At 28.9% G+C, this 16,445-nt stretch overlaps 3 protein-coding genes across 9 annotated transcripts; 2 read left to right on the forward strand and 1 right to left on the reverse strand.

The window, feature by feature from the left end:
- The first annotated feature begins 254 nt into the window (after positions 1 to 254).
- LOC114873939 (zinc finger protein 578-like) lies at positions 255 to 7,419 on the forward strand. 3 transcript variants are annotated; one of them, XM_029182743.2, is made up of 7 exons: positions 255 to 717; positions 4,594 to 4,739; positions 4,821 to 5,149; positions 5,239 to 5,584; positions 5,676 to 5,843; positions 5,939 to 6,106; positions 6,165 to 7,418. In XM_029182743.2, the coding sequence occupies exons 2-7, from the start codon at positions 4,664 to 4,666 to the stop codon at positions 6,941 to 6,943; spliced, it is 1,866 nt and encodes a 621-aa protein (XP_029038576.2). In that variant the 5' UTR covers positions 255 to 717; positions 4,594 to 4,663; the 3' UTR covers positions 6,944 to 7,418. The 3 variants fall into 3 exon arrangements, with proteins under 3 accessions (XP_029038576.2, XP_029038577.2, XP_029038575.2); XM_029182744.2 differs by lacking the exon at positions 255 to 717 and adding an exon at positions 3,978 to 4,177; XM_029182742.2 differs by lacking the exon at positions 255 to 717 and having other exon boundaries at positions 3,978 to 4,739; positions 6,165 to 7,419.
- Positions 258 to 3,817, reverse strand: LOC114873942 (inositol polyphosphate 1-phosphatase). 2 transcript variants are annotated; one of them, XR_003789015.2, is made up of 5 exons: positions 2,994 to 3,817; positions 2,637 to 2,907; positions 2,192 to 2,360; positions 1,595 to 2,113; positions 258 to 1,512 (listed from the first exon to the last, which is right to left on the reverse strand). XR_003789015.2 is itself a non-coding variant. In XM_029182751.2 (5 exons), the coding sequence occupies exons 2-5, from the start codon at positions 3,204 to 3,206 to the stop codon at positions 1,669 to 1,671; spliced, it is 1,098 nt and encodes a 365-aa protein (XP_029038584.2). In that variant the 5' UTR covers positions 3,207 to 3,228; positions 3,317 to 3,817; the 3' UTR covers positions 258 to 1,668. The 2 variants fall into 2 exon arrangements, 1 of the variants encoding a protein (XP_029038584.2); XM_029182751.2 differs by having other exon boundaries at positions 258 to 2,113; positions 2,994 to 3,228; positions 3,317 to 3,817.
- Positions 7,420 to 7,470: 51 nt separating the features above from the next.
- LOC114873941 (heterogeneous nuclear ribonucleoprotein A1, A2/B1 homolog) lies at positions 7,471 to 16,034 on the forward strand. Of its 4 annotated transcripts, none has more exons than XM_029182746.2 (7): positions 7,471 to 7,858; positions 8,507 to 8,718; positions 9,042 to 9,354; positions 9,432 to 9,681; positions 9,796 to 10,014; positions 10,931 to 11,102; positions 15,632 to 16,034. In XM_029182746.2, the coding sequence occupies exons 1-6, from the start codon at positions 7,793 to 7,795 to the stop codon at positions 11,068 to 11,070; spliced, it is 1,200 nt and encodes a 399-aa protein (XP_029038579.1). In that variant the 5' UTR covers positions 7,471 to 7,792; the 3' UTR covers positions 11,071 to 11,102; positions 15,632 to 16,034. The 4 variants fall into 4 exon arrangements, with proteins under 4 accessions (XP_029038579.1, XP_046143657.1, XP_046143658.1 ...); XM_046287701.1 differs by having other exon boundaries at positions 9,432 to 9,675; XM_046287702.1 differs by having other exon boundaries at positions 7,473 to 7,858; positions 9,796 to 9,945.
- Positions 16,035 to 16,445: the final 411 nt, after the last annotated feature.

Raw genomic sequence — 16,445 nt, forward strand, 5'->3', positions numbered from 1 at the left:
AAAAAATACTGTACAAATATTTACTTCCATTTTGATTGTTTTTAAAGTAATTTATTTTAAAATTATCAGCTTCCACTCAATCATCCTGTCGGAAAGTTCACTTCCAGTAAAAAGTCTCCACGAATGCAAGAAAAATCAGCGCTTTTTTTTCTAACAAGTAAGTGACGTTTATCCTTTTTTTTGCAAAAAAAGTAGCCTATTATTTATTATACCGCCATAGAATAAACTTCGAAGGGTAAATAAGTTCATACATAAAATTCATTTAATCATTTCTGTTTATTTTAAATTATTACACTGTTACAGTTTTGTGTTCATAATATCACAATCATATTATCACTGCCACATTTAAACAGCAAATAGCAATAAATAAAATAATACACACAATTATTTTGCTTTAAGTACCATTAATACCTTATCTAATTATCAAAAAACACCAATATCTCGAGTTGAAGTGGAAATGAAAACATCACTTGTTTACGACAAAATTATCTATCCAATAATTCAATAAAATTGCATTTGTTTTTAAATTATTCATAACGAGAGACCATATCTGTATTATGTACGAGTTTTCGTTCGTGCTGCGCACATCAATTTTGATTGGTTCAAGCATGCTTTGTCTGCGCATGCGCGTTGTGGAAGCGAACCGCGTGCTCAGCGATCTTATGTTCAGTACCTGTATAACCTTTGACGCGAGTACTTCTTAGATGCACGAAATAGGTATGTTCTCTCGTTAAATGAATAATCATCTTGAAATATCGTCAACAATTCAAATATCGGATGTTTCCGACTTACTAGCATAACTGAAGAGGGTGTGAATCTATATGAAAAATTGAGTCGAAAATGTTAAGTGACATTTTATCATATAAAGCTTGGTTCCCAAATGAATTTATATTTTTAAATAAGTACTCTAGCGTAAATAAACGTAACACCATCTCCTGTTAGGTGCTAAGAATGAGCTTTTTGTTTTCGACATGCCTTTGTTTTCGAGGAGTCTTAAATTTGTGCTTTGTGAACGAGCACCTTCTGCTCCATTCTAGTATAAAAATGTAAAACACTTTTAGTGTAATAGTCTAACGCAAGTTGACAGTCTTTGATAACGTCACACGTTAATTATAAATTAAATTTCCCGCCAAAGGGTCTCAAATTCGACCGTAGCTCTATCTCTTCGAAAACAGCGCAAACTACTCGACAATTTACCGATCGATAGGTAGAAACACTACCGTCATTTATCCAGATATCGCAGAAACTATTTGCCAACTAGTTTCCGCGACATTGGGATAGATGGCGCTGGTATCGAATTTAAAAAATGAATTATGGTGGTCTTTTTAAAATACAAGTTTGTCAAACAATTATTCAATTGTGTCTGTTCTGTCATACCAATTGCAAACTTAAGCTCACCCGGGGATATCTGGGACCTCTAAAATTATTTCTCGAGAACAAAGGCATATTCAGTCTTTTTGTATCTGTAGTCATTGTACATCCATTTTTATTTCCCTTCACCAACATCAGACACTGTACAAAAGACACCCCATTTAAAAAATTGTGATGGAGTTTAAAATGATGGAAAAAATATGACTCTACATTTTCGACTTACTTATTCATGTAGATTCATCCCCTTTCCAGCTGTACCATTAGATCAGAAACACCCTATACTTATATTTAAAACATTTAGTTGCACAAAATAGATTTCAATGTTGACAAAATTTCAAAATTCCGATATGCTATTAAGCCATTGCTATTTGAAAAATTGAAAGACGTAGATAAATATTTTACATCCACATAATCTGAATCAGGATCTTTGATAAAATTTCGAAATTCGATAATACCTCCATTCAAAGAACGTAAAAGAGCTTGAGGACCACAAGTGTCCCACTTATATGTGGAGCCTTTAGATAAAATGTAAGCATCAACATGTCCAAGAGCAACGCTTAGTATTTTATACCCTGCCCCGGCCGCTTCTACTAACGTAAATCCAGCGTCTAACAACTTCGATTTTACATTAGCATCTTCCACTCTACTAAGAACGATTATTTTTTTATCAGTAGATTCTTGGTCTATAGAACATTTTCTAATATCATTTTCCACAAATCCCCAATAGCAGTTTCCTTTCCACCTGTTAAATAAATAACGAAATACACTTAAGGATCAACACCTTACTGAATATTATGTACATATATTTTATATTATTTACTGCGAGTCCAAGTTCGTGTAAAACGGTTGATTAATTACTCCCACAACTGGTACACCTGTGTCTTTCAAGTATGCTCCAATTAAGACAGTGACACAGCGTAAACCACTCATATGTACACCAGTAACACCATCCACATTTTCACCTCCATTTATATAATCTGCAGTTGAATCTACAAAAGTTCCACAAATTGCTCCTCAGGCATGCTTTATTAAACTATAAAACAAATAAATAATTTCATATAATAACATATATAACAGAATAGAAAACTTAAGAAACTGAGGAAAGATTTGTGGAAGAATAAAAAGTATACAAATAAAAATATTTACCATATAAATTTCCCACACATGGTTTCAACATAAATAATAGCATTAATATGATATATCTATTATATGCAAATTATCTAGTTTACTGTAGGACATTTGAATCATATTATTGTGTTTCTTACCAATTGGATCAATCCATATACCAAGATCATTAACATTAATATCAAAATTAAGTGGTAATTCTGCTACCACTGGAATGTCTGACAATTGGACATCTTTATGAACTTCTGTAGCCAATAATTCTGCAGTTTCAATGTCACTGCCCATCACTTTGGCTAATAACTGAGTTGTTTCCTCAGCAGTAGGACAAACTTTGACCACTATAGTTTCACCCATAGCATTGCTGAATGTATTACTTTCTTCTCCTTGTACTAATTTGGCCAATTCTGGAAACTAATTCTCTATAAATATTTTCTTATGTAAAATTAAAGTAAGCTACAAAGCATAAGTGTATAGAATGAAATATTCTAATGGCTTACCTCTAATCCAATCTCATGTTTAATGGTTTCTTGTATAAGAACATCAGCCAAGGTTTTGAAATCTTGAAAGAAGCGAGGATTCTTCTCTTCCTCTGATTTTTCTTGCACTAACAATTTAAACAAAGCTTCATTATACCTGCAAGCTCTTGCAATATTTGCTGCTTTCTCAGAAACCCTTAAGAGAACTGATAACAATCTGCTGCCGTCTTTCATTTTAAGACTTAAGTTTCAAAACCTAACAGATACAATAATAACTTATTAAAAGTTACAATTATTGAATCTAAAAGATTGGTTAAGATATTTTGAAAAATATTTATAAAAACCGTATGTTGCACTAAACGCGTTAAAGACTCTTGGTAAGAATCCGTATAAATTCTGTATTATGTAAGTACAGAATATTAACTTAATATAATTGTTTGAATATAAAACCTAACAACCGATACAAAGGTGCGTTTGATATTCAAGTGAGAATATCAGAATAGCAAAATAATCATTCATGCATTATAATCGGCGAATGACGCAGGCGGACAGTATTTCCTTTTTTATCCTCTTATAAATGAACGAAGTGTAAGGTGTTTTGTACAATTAAATTTCAAATAAAACTAATCGCATCGTATAAATTAAATACCACTTTATTATACATAAATAGAGTGCGCTTTTGAACAATAGCTGAAATAGCTTTTCAAAGAAATTAACAATACTGAATGATTGTTACAAATAAATAATGATGTATAATTGTATACAGCATCTGAGAACAATATTCCTTAATTGGTAGACTTATATTTTAATTCATACCGCTTTTTTTTTAAATAAAAAGCTAGTTTTTTATAAATACATATCTATTTGATACATATATTTATTCGTTTTGTATTTATACCGCAGTTCACCAGAGTCCATAACTGCGACGCGCAGGTTGGAAGATGGTGGGGGAACGCAGCGAGCTCTCTGCTAATCGCTTTCCACTTCGTTTGGGAGTATCGCCAATCAGGGCGAAGATGCGTACTGGAGATGCGTGAAGAACGAAAATTGGTCTTTTCGCAGTTATGGACTCTGGTGAACTTACATTTGAAAGTGGCCATAACCCTATCCTTCCTTATCTTGTACACAAAATGCGTTGTATATGTATTGTAGGGTATACGTATAATCACAGCCGACTTCAATACATTAATTATATTTATAGTTGGGTAAATAAATGCACAGAACAAAAATAAAGTACAATAGAAAAATAATTTATTTATGAATATTACTATTACATTGTCGTTTAAAGCAAATATATTTACAAAGAAATGTATTTAATATTCAACACTTTACAAATATTTCGAGGCTGATTGGACAATTGAACATGAGCCAAATATTTTCTGATACCTTATCTACTCAAAAAAGTTCCACTGAATCCAAAAACATTTCATATATTTAGTTTCTCCTATAATATAACTTGAATAATTATCAGTATCAGTAAAACAATTATGAGTATAAAAATAAAGATGCTCATACATGTTACATGTAAATAAATTTAAGTGAACTTAACCTACCATAATAGATAAACTATCATATTAAATCTATAACTGAAAATATTTATAATGAATGAAAAATGTCCAAGTTGTAGACGAATATTAAATACATCATGTTCAAGACTTGTGAAGGATAATTGTGGTCATACTAAATGTCGTATGTGTTTATTATATGAAGAACAAGGCTGCAGAGTTTGTAATGATGTGCAATGTATAGAAAATATTGGAAATTATGGTAAATTTTCTATATTTATCATGAAATATTTAGATTATATTTGTTTGGTTTTAAGTATTATATAATTTATTTCTTTTTCAGATTATCCACCTTCAACAAAAGAAATCTTAAATGATATTTCGAATTCTGAGAAAAGTAATATATGTAATGAAGAAGTAGTACCTTTAGAATTAGTTATTAATAAAGATTCAAAGTTCAAGCTTAATAATTTTGAACTTACTGATAATTACGAATTATATTGTGAAGATATATTTAATAAAACAAGAGAAACGTACCAGTCTTCTACAACTGATACTAAGGATGATGATGTTTCAAATAAGTTATATGTTTCTAAAGTAGAATCTGATAGTGTGCTTTCAAGTACTCAGTCACATTTAAACAGCAGTGCTGTAATACAATCATGTAATGAGGTAAAAGCAGAAATTTGTGACTTGGTAACTTTAGTAATTCATTTATAATACCTAAATTATCAAATTATACATTATGATTTTTTTTATAGGATAATAAAACAGAGTCTTTAAAGAATGAAAAATTAATGAAAAATAAATCCACAAAGTGTTTGGATCATAGTCATATTGTGTTAATACCAGGAACACCAGAAAAATACAAATGCAATATTTGTAACAAAATTTTTCGAAATAAAAAAGGAAAATGTTATCATGATGCATGTGTAACAGGTGTTAAACCTTATCAGTGTACTTATTGTGATAGAACATTTATTAAAAGGTCTCACTTTGAATATCATGAAAGGGTACACAGGGGGTATAAACCATATAAATGTAATCTTTGTGAAAAAGCATTTCCTCAGCAGAATAAACTCAATAGACATATGTACTCGCACAGTAGTAAGTTTTATAAAAGAATGTAATTTGTATTATTGAGGTTTTATATTTAAGTTATTAATAATAAAAGTAAATACATCAAATGTAATTTTAGGAGAAAAACAATTTGAATGTACAAAATGTAACAAAAAATATTCTAAACGAGATGATTTAAAAAATCATCTAGTGGTGCATAATAGTACAGCTACATATTCATGCAAAACATGTGAAAAAACTTTTAGGATGTTAACTAATTTGAAACGGCATTTAAAAACGCATACAAGTAAGTATGAGTACATAAAAGGGTAATATGTAATTCATTCTAATTAGAATAGTAATAATATACTTATAACTAAATAATTTGTTTTGAATTAACAGATGAAAGACCACATACATGCGATCAATGCAATAAAAGTTTTAAAGATAAATCTCTTTTAGTTCGTCACAAAAAAACGCATGGAAAAGATCGTCCATTTTCGTGTGCACATTGTAACAGAGTATTCTTGTCTAAAAGTGAATTAAAACGACATTTAACTGTACACTCCGGTAGGTGTTATAAAAAGATATTATAATATGTTATAATAATATATAAAATTTATTTCAGATGAAAAACCATTTTCTTGTAAATATTGTCAAACTGTATTTAGAAGAAAAGATAATTTACATCGACATATTAGACATCATCATTCAGAAAATCCACCTTTAGATGTTAACAACACACAGAATACTATATCTGAAACAAATATAAAATCACCAAAATCTAAACAAAAACCAAAAAAGATACAAAGAATTACTTCTAATTCAATACAGAAAACTCCAACTAAGATATCAATGGTTGGTGTAAATTCTCGTGATCAAATTAATTCCAGATTAGATTCAATGGGTAATATTACACCTGTTATAAGAACTACAAATGAAGTAAGTAATGCAGTTTCTGTTATCAATGGACCAATTAGTATTAAAAAACCCGGTGATAAGACTGATACTAGGAAAAAGACATTTACATATACCGAACCAATACCACTTGCTGAAGCAGTGGTAATAAACAAACGAATTGAAGAAAAGTTATATCCACAAAACGTATCAAATCATAATTATTTTTTCCGAAATTGTATAAATTGTACAGATAAATCATATCCTGTCCTCGTAAAGCAAGTATCTTGTACATATTCTAATACAAAAAGTTCTTTAAATAAAATAGCTCATCATGAAAATTCGTCTCTAGAAACAGATTCAAATGTGCAAACAAATTTGATACATCAAAACGTAGAAAAACAAATTTATAATAAAAAAGATATTAAATTAAAAATCAAAGATAACAGCAATCATTCAATTCCCAATTCTACTGGGAAATTTACAATTCAAACAGTGAATGTTAGTTAAAGGTAAATGCTTCTTACTTACTAATTATGAATCAATGAATTGATTATGTTAGTGAACGCGTTTAATCATTTCAACCAAACATTTTTAAAACATTTAATTAAAAAAGTGGAGTAATGAATAATTTTTCATTAATGATTTCGAAAAGTTAAACTAATATGCACCAAAGATGTTAAATTACTCTGATACTATGTCATACATAACAAATATGTGAAACAATTATTTATTCTTTAAAGTAAAGTAGTTTTAAATATTTTATGAGATTTTGAAAAGAACAATCTAAAACACAAAAACATTTGATTACAACTTATTTTAGCATATTATACAGAAAAAGAAACAAAGCGTTCGCAGAATTATTCGAATATAGTTTCATTAAAGACCGATTGGCACTTCCGGCGTTGTCATGAACTATATTTATAATAATTATATTATATGAAAAAAGAGTGGTTTCTACAAAAATAAATTTATATTATTTGTATAAATAAATAATATTTCAAATATGTAATATAAGTATTATGTGTTTTAAAATAAGAAAATCATTTATTTAAACATGAAATGTACCACCACCGTCTACGAGCTTTAATGGAGGTGCTTTTATCATTTTTTTGTTATACTCGAGTAAAACATATTAAGGGATATAGAATTTTATGTATGGTATTTTTGTATGTGATATTAAATGTTCATAGTTTAAGGAATAGTTAAGAAAACTGTAAATTAATAAAAATAATGCGAAATCTGCGCATGCCCAAAGCTTCACAAGGTAGTTTGCGCATTTGGGGTTTACATAAGTGTTTGAAAGGAACAGTAATCGATTGAACGACGTGCGCGGTCTCCATTTCTTGTACGCGTTTGATGAGGTTCTTTGTGTCTAGTGGTGACTCCTTAAAATTGTCCAAAATGGTTAAGATGGAACATGACGTAAGTAAAACAACAAATTAATATATACCTTTTAAATGATCATGTTACGTTTGAATAATTTGTACGAAATATAACTCTAAAGGATATAATCTTTATTTTTTATTTGACTATATTTATACGTATATATATATTTCACTTTATTTTACGTATTATTCCAATTATTTTCTATTTTGTAGGAGCTCCTTTTATTTCTATTGTTCTTTAATGATTTAATAGTGCAGTATACGTATATGTATACCTTCCCACTGATCAATGTACATTTTATATCAATACCTTTATTACTATATCCATATTTGATATATGTATATACGTTATTTACTCCGAGGAATTAAACCAATAGATGCCAAAAAACGATAACATTATTTAAATGTATGTGGTTTATGAGAATGTGTTGCTTTAATAATTTATAGGCGTACTGTATTGGAGTACATAAATATATGTTGGCAACAGTCGTTTATGGCATGGCGTTGTCCGACGCGCTACGCCATTTCGGAATTTCTGATACTTATCTTAGTACAAATAATGTCTACGATAACATGATCAAAAATAATTCAAATAAAGTCATTATGACATTTGCAATGATGATGATTAATCAGCGGTTGTAATGTTAATAAAACAATGTAGTAAACAATTAAAATTATGTTTCAGGATGGAAAAAACGAACCAGAGCATGTTAGAAAGTTATTCATTGGTGGTTTAGATTATAGAACAACTGATGATTCTTTAAAAAAACACTTTGAAAAATGGGGTGAAATTGTTGATGTAGTTGTGATGAAAGACCCGAAAACAAAACGGTCCAGGGGATTTGGTTTTATTACTTATTCTCGGGCACACATGGTAGATGATGCTCAAAATGCAAGGTAATATATATTAAGACATAAATTGAATGTTTACCTCTAAGTTGATTAGAGGTGACCAAACATATTACAGGTATATTGCTTATACCTCCTAAAGTTGTGATCATAATTTAAAGTAACAATGGGACACAACATATTTGATTTAATAATATACATAGCAAATGTACACAAAGATGTACTTATAAATTCTTTGAAAAACAAAAGTTGAGACAATGTAATGTTCATACTTGGCTTGACTATGTATAATCATATCAGTTAATTAAAAGTAATTTGACTAAATTCTAAGATATCAATGAAATTGTACATTATTTGTTCTTTTTTAATAGGCCACACAAGGTAGATGGACGTGTAGTTGAACCCAAAAGAGCTGTTCCCAGGCAAGAAATTGGTAGGCCAGAAGCAGGTGCAACAGTTAAGAAATTGTTTGTGGGTGGTTTAAAAGAAGATCACGAAGAAGAGGATCTTAGGCAATACTTCCAGAGTTATGGTAGCATTAACTCGATTAGTATCGTCACCGACAAGGAAACCGGCAAAAAGCGTGGTTTCGGTTTCGTTGAGTTTGATGACTATGACCCTGTAGATAAAATTTGTTTACAACGCAATCACCAAATACGCGGTAAACATGTAGATGTTAAGAAGGTAAAATATTATTTGTTCTGCTGTTACAAGAAAGCCGAGATTTAGAAGTTAGTAAATTATTTACTTTTGTCTTGTAGGCTTTAAGTAGAGCAGAAATGGCTTCTGCATCCGGTGGTGGCGGAGGTAGCGGCGGTGGCGGTAGCAGAGGGGGACAGAGTGTAGGAAGAGGACCTCGGGGTGGCAATCAAGGTGGAGGTAATTGGGGTGGCCGAGGAAGTGGCGGCGGTGGAGATTGGAATAATGGTGGTAATCAAGGTGGTTATGGTGGAGGTAATCAAGGAGGTTGGGGTGGTAACGGCCCGTGGGAAAATCAGAATCAAGGTAAAGGTTCGCAGAAAGATCAACTTTTCATTTTACTAAGTATTGCATATTTATATGTCATACTACGTTCTCTCGACATTGATTCATAATTTTTAACATATCTTTCTTAACACAATTAAGGAGGTGGATGGGGAGGCCAAGGTGGTCAAGGAGGGTATAATAGTGGTGGAAATTGGAGTAACGACAACTTCGGCGGAGGTTATCAACAAGGCTATGGCGGCGGTCCTGTTCGGAATAACTTCAACTCTGGAGGAAGACCTGCACCCTATGGTATTAATATGGGTCCTAGTGGCCGACAGTCTGGAGACTCGAGATGGCTACCACCCTTCGGTGGACAAGGTTGCTTCCGTCCTTCTCAAAAGCCAACGCGTCTCTTACGTGCCTTGAGCAACTACTCCTAAATTTTTATTTATTATTTCTGAGAACTTAATGCTGATTATTATGATATATTCTATCACAGTATTATTGAATTTAATAACATTAGTAAGTTGCACAAGGGGCGTTCAGCTTATATTAATATGGTTGTACAGTACTTTATTACTAAACTTTGTTATCTGTCATGGGGTTTTATAGGGATATAATTGGACGATTAAAAAATTGTGTAATATGATAAAATTAATCCTATTTATATTGATAATATCAATTATCTCGATAGCTTTAAACAAATGTAAGTAATTATAAATACTTTTAAATCAGTTAGGAGTTGTGACACAAGGCGCGATGTTGCAGTGAGAAGGAGCGCCTTTGTCCATTTTCTTTATTCTTTCTTAAGGGAAGTTAGACTAGCATGATGGGTACAAAAGAAAATTTTGTTCAGACTGGGGTTGTAGAGAAGCTAATGCTACTGCTTACTACTCGAGTGTAAGAAGAAACATTTTCTTGTACTCGCCATACTAGTCTAACTTCGTTCAGTTTGTTCATAATATACTGCAAGTATGAATAATTAGATTTTGTTAAAGTACTGTTGCTATGGAAGAAATTGTGTTTTGTCTTTTATTTAAATAATTAGAAGTATTTATTTTTTTTTTATTAATTTTTATCACATATTATGTTAATATTTTCTATGATTTTAATTATAATATTTTAAAGAATTCTATGGTAATATTGCATTATTTAATTTTGATATTTTTTACTCTATTTTTTAATCTGTCAAAATTGTTATAATTTTCATTAGTTTATTAATACTAATCCAAAATAACTATAACTTTCAGTAATATTATTTTACTTTTGCTAACTTGTAATTTATATTTTTCAGGTCCTATGGGTGGCGGCAATTCTGGAGGTGGTGGTGGTGGTGGCGGCGGCGGATATGGTAATCAGGGTGGATATGGTGGTAGCTCTCTTGGCGGTGGAAACATGGGAGGCGGCGGTGGTGGCGGTGGAAGAAGATATTAAAATGCATTATCCGTGGCTACTTCCCTCACTTGGTAAGTCCAAATTCTATTTTACTATATTGTTTAAGATATGTTAAAATGATGTACATTTTTAATTTATATTAAAATTACATTACTGTTTAAAAATTAAAAATTTGTTTAAGTTGGTAATATTTAGGGCGTTTTATATGTGTTAGGTGAAATTAATTTATTGCAACAAAGGATTTCAAGGTTTAATCAGAGTCTGTGGTAAATTATTTTTATTTCTAATTGTATAGAAAAGAACGATCATAAGTCGATTATTTTAATCAGATAGGAATTGAATTAGATTTTATTCAATTATTAAGTGTACAGTGCATTTTAATATACAAATATATATTTTTATTCAATCACAGTTAAAGAGAATATATAGGTATATTATATGCCCCTATAAAAATATTTAATAATAATTATGCTGTTTCATAGAGAGGATGGTATATAATTCATAACCGAGTTGTACCAAGTAATTGGCAATAATAATAAAGAAAGATTATTTAAATATAATATGTTTTGTATTTTGTTTAATCTTATATTATTTTTGTTTATTATTATTGGTTTACATGCAAATAATGTTGAATTTATTTTTATTTTCTACTTTAATCAAGTATTGGAACTCTGAACTTTCAGTTAAGATAATTGTGAATGGTGACACTATCATAGATATTTATTCTTCTATTAAAATCAAAAAATAATTTTTGAACTTTATGAACTTTTTCAGTAAGTAATTAAAATCCGTTTAATATCGCAATTAGTGTAGAAAATGTATAGGATTTATTTTCGAAAATACTGGTATTTAGAATGTTATAGATTATATTATCATCAAAATTTGATGGAAAATGCAAAGCATATAACTCAAAAATCATTAAAATAAATATATGCTAAACTTTTAGTTTTAGTTTTAGCTTTTAAAAATATTAGTAATCAGGTGAAAATAATTTCTTTAATTCAGGTTTTTTTTTTTACAAAAATCAGATGACTTCAAGTGACAGTAAATGATTGAAGTATGAATATATTTTGTCACAATTTTCTAATGTATTCCTTTAGTTACATCTTCTCATTGTTTGTTTTCAATAACTAACATTTTTTATGTTACTCCAACACATTTTATTACATGTACTATAACTTATGTAAACAAAAAAGGATTGTTTATTGCATAAAAAGGAGGATAGGAAGTAAAATGTCTGAATACTTTTGCATATATAAATAGAAAAATGTAATAAAATTGTTTCATTCCAATTTTCCTTTGGTTTCTATATTGATTGAAAATATTGAACAATTTGTTTTAAATATTGCCAACTATTTGGTACTAAGTATTCAGATATTTGACTAACACATCTTTATGCATTGGATAGATGATTTAAACGTTATCAGTTCATTGTTTCATAATAATCATCTTGAGCACATTAAGGTTTCCAGATAATAAAGTGAGACTATTATTTATTTATTTTGTATTCTCATTTCTTTTTTCTTCTTCTTACTGTAACTTGCATTTTTAATGTAAATTTAAAAGTTTGGTAGACTTTTATATATTCAATCGTGCATTGAACGTTCCCCAAAAAAAAGTACGTTTAAGGTGATAGTATATAGTTATGTTACATAGTACGTGATTTTTAGCTGAAAATTTATAGATTCTTACAGTTTGAGTATCTTCAGTCATCTTAACTAATAGATTTGTGACTTTTGAACCTCAGGTGAACCTACTACTTGTCTTCTAGTCGCCAGTACTTCTGTACTGTTTAGTATTGGAGCAGGCAGGGCTATAAGGCTAGAGACAAGACCAGGCAGGACAATCAGGATACAGGACAGAGAAGCGTCATCTATTAGATCACAGTGAGGGAGGCTTTTGCTTGTAATTTCTTTTGGTATCTAGCATCATCGTGCATATGTCTTACGCATTCAACCGTTTATGTGAAAATACTAAATCACAATCTTCTAGATTGTGCCAGAACTCATTGTGTGGCACATATAGTACCCAACAGAGAAAAAAAAAAACAAACGAAAAAGAAAAACAAATACTTATTAATATTTAATTATCGTCATCGTTAGAAAATGAGAAACGCGTTTATTGATCATTCAGTTACTATGGCTAGGGATACATCCGTGCCATCCAAACACTGCAGTATAATGATTTGTTATCTTTACTTTTGTAACATTTTCAAAAATGACTACAGATGTGTAGGATTAGAGAATAGACGTTGGAGAGCACGATTGTTTCTCTAATTTGGTGAAGCACATTAATATAATTGATAGAAGAATTTAGGCTTTGGTATATAGAATTTTATTTCACAAGAAGAAGAGTAATCTCAGGATAAAATGGAAAATGCATGAAAATGAAATGTGACCATGAAATTGAATAATGAATTTATAAGAAAAAAGTAATCAGACATCATCAATATCATTTAGCATTTTCGTAGGTTACTTAGATTAATTAATTATTCTTTAAATTGTAATGTTTTAAGAGTTAGTTAATAAAAATGACCACAGAACCTTTTCCACGTCACTTATTAATTTATAAAATCAAAGTCCATAATAGAGGATAAGCCAGAAGTACAAGAACATATATGAGTTAATCGAATAGGGAGGTATAGTTAGATAAAGGTATATTTAAACGGTATATACGAATATCATTAAAAAGTTTAAGGTACATATTATATGTAGGAACACATATTTGTATTCTTTGTCAACCGTGTAGTCATTGAAAGCACAATTGAGGACTTCATATTTATGTGTATTTACAGTATTAAATGATTTGTACATATGAAAATCTGTAACCAATGTCTATGTAGTTCTTATGATATAACATACTTGGATTTGTGAATCAAGGGATACATTGAATTTTATATTCTGTATATAATTATCTGCTGTAAATTACGTATTCTAAATATCCCAATGATACAATATTTGTAAAACTAAAATTCAATGCAAATTTTCTCTTAATAATTAAAAGTAGAAAATTACAAAAAAATAAAATTATCATATCTTTATATTATCACTTACAGTAAAAGCATTATCACCATTTCTTAATTCCATTTAATGAACATGATATTTAATAGTAAGTATTTCATTGTTTCTCATCATGTTGATAAGTAGAAGTATGTGTATATATGTATAAGTTCTATATATGCGCATACTTTTCATATATAAGTACTGTGTACTACAATTCAATTCAGAATTGTTTATCGCTACTATTTTCTACAGTACATTGTATCGATTGAATGTTTTCGGATTTTAATCAGTATAGTAATTTTACACAATTATTAAAGGGATAACATTTTTTACATTTTTTATAGTTCATAGTTATGGGTCAGAAAACATTTTAAATGTAAATGTCATCGAGTTTAAGATTTATTTCTAATTTTTATTTTTTATCCAAATTTTATAGATATAATAGAACAAATAAGTAACATTTAACTAACAGTAGATATATCATTAAGATTTCATATTTTTTTTACATCATTTTTTATTAATTTATATAAAAATAATCATTTAAATGTTACGTTTGAATCAGTATTTATATAACATTCTTCTGTGTGTAGTTTTATAAATACTTCTTCAGTATAAGCCTAATTTTTCATTTACTTCTGTAGAATCTTACATTTATTATTTTTATTAGGTTTATTAGCGAGGTTTTGTTGGTTTTATGTTAAATTTATTATGGTTGTTAAACAGGAAAGGTATAAATAGGTAGCTAAACTATGATGCTTCATTAACATAACACGCTCTCGGTGTTCCAAGACGTTCTTAGCCAAACTATCGTTTGGAAATCATTAGGAAACTAAAAAGAGGCAGGTGATGGAAGAAAAAACAGCAATCTAGGCTTTGCTAGGCTTCTTACTAGCTTCTGTTGTGCGACTACAGGTAGGAATGTTAGATTCATTTCTTTAGATTTAGGGATTCTTGATAGCAGAAAATTAATGGTACAATGTTTTACAAAATTCCTGTTAAATTACATTGTCAGCTTAATGATTCTCCCCATTAAAGGCAAGTAATAGTATCAAATTTATAGAAAATTAAACTTATCATTCACATGTTACTTAGTAAAAAGTTAAAAGAATCAAAGTTTATTTTTAGTGTATTAATAGTTACTGATAGGGGAAAGAAAAAGTTGACATATAAAAACAATAGGAATGTTTAAATATTATTCATTTGATAAAAATGAATTCGAATAATTTATGGAATTATATTTTAAAATATGTGTACCTCAAGGATCATTTTATGTTATTTAAAAAAAATGCTTATACTTAATTATTATGTCTAAACAAATTTTTAGTTACAAATTACTTTCCTTCTTTATTACATTATATTTTATTTAATGTTAAAGAAAAAAGAATATAATATTGCTTCATAGTTCTATTATTAATTTTTCAAACTATACATATATTAAAAATGTGCAACATAATGAATAGCAATCAGAATTCATTTTGACTTAAATGTAAACTATGTATGAAGCGGAAAGTAATTGTTTTTGTTTTACTTCTTGTGTATTAATTGGAATCTTTCGTTTTCATTAATTTCTGGTTTGTCATTTGGGCTGGTACTCTCAGAGCGCTCCATGTCACAACTTCCATTTTCACTCATCGTAGGAGGTAAGTTAAATCAACCTTTTTTGTAACTTTTTACGAATTTAAAAATTATTGTACAGTATCAATAAGTTATAAAACGGTAGAGAATTAATTATCAATTAATTTTGTTGAAGATATTCGTAGCTTAATTTATATGAAACTATATTTAATATTAAGTATAATAGAACAATTGCTCAAGTATTGCTATCAAAAATTTAAGAAATTAAGATTTTTTTATTTAAACATATAATTTTTTCTACATAAATTATTTTAGAGGTATAATTTATTACTTAAATTAAAAGCATGATTTATGCTCTTGATACTGTTGAAGAAAAACATATACGATAATTTTTGGGAGGTATAATAAACTTTTTTTCAGCACATACACTCGTGTTTTTTTTAATAATACCTTAAAAAATTATTGTCTAAACATTGCATGCTATTGTATCTTGACATCTTAATTTTTTTTCAGATTATGAGTTTAACATAATATAATAAATCCTGTATCTTTTATATTTAACACACTTCCTTAATACAAAATTCCTTTTTAATGAATATTGTTTTGAGATTTATTTTCAGCTGAAAAAGTTATCTTTCATATACTTCGAAGTGACTAAATAATGAAGTAATGTAAATTAATTGTAATATGTATTAATTAAGGTATATAATAAAGTGGAATATAATTAAATGTGTCTCCCTGTTCATGTGTATCATAAATATATATTAATCTACTAAACTATTAATTTATAGTAGAGAGGATTATTGTACCATTTTATTATCATTTTTCTTTATTATT

Source organism: Osmia bicornis, chromosome 11 (genome assembly GCF_907164935.1).
Source record: "Osmia bicornis bicornis chromosome 11, iOsmBic2.1, whole genome shotgun sequence".
Taxonomy (NCBI): Eukaryota; Metazoa; Arthropoda; class Insecta; order Hymenoptera; family Megachilidae; genus Osmia; species Osmia bicornis.

Coding starts and splice junctions, on each gene's coding strand:
- LOC114873942 (XM_029182751.2), bottom strand. CDS start 3,206: ATGAAAGACGGCAGCAGATTGTTATCAGTTCTCTTAAGGGTTTCTGAG. Junction 2,361..2,636: donor TATATGGATTGATCCAATTG/GTAAGAAACACA, acceptor GAACTTTTGTAG/ATTCAACTGCAGATTATATA. Junction 2,114..2,191: donor TACACGAACTTGGACTCGCA/GTAAATAATATA, acceptor TTTATTTAACAG/GTGGAAAGGAAACTGCTATT.
- LOC114873939 (XM_029182742.2), top strand. CDS start 4,574: ATGAATGAAAAATGTCCAAGTTGTAGACGAATATTAAATACATCATGT. Junction 5,585..5,675: donor ACATATGTACTCGCACAGTA/GTAAGTTTTATA, acceptor ATGTAATTTTAG/GAGAAAAACAATTTGAATGT. Junction 6,107..6,164: donor ACATTTAACTGTACACTCCG/GTAGGTGTTATA, acceptor AATTTATTTCAG/ATGAAAAACCATTTTCTTGT.
- LOC114873941 (XM_029182746.2), top strand. CDS start 7,793: ATGAGGTTCTTTGTGTCTAGTGGTGACTCCTTAAAATTGTCCAAAATG. Junction 8,719..9,041: donor GATGATGCTCAAAATGCAAG/GTAATATATATT, acceptor CTTTTTTAATAG/GCCACACAAGGTAGATGGAC. Junction 10,015..10,930: donor ACCACCCTTCGGTGGACAAG/GTTGCTTCCGTC, acceptor TATATTTTTCAG/GTCCTATGGGTGGCGGCAAT.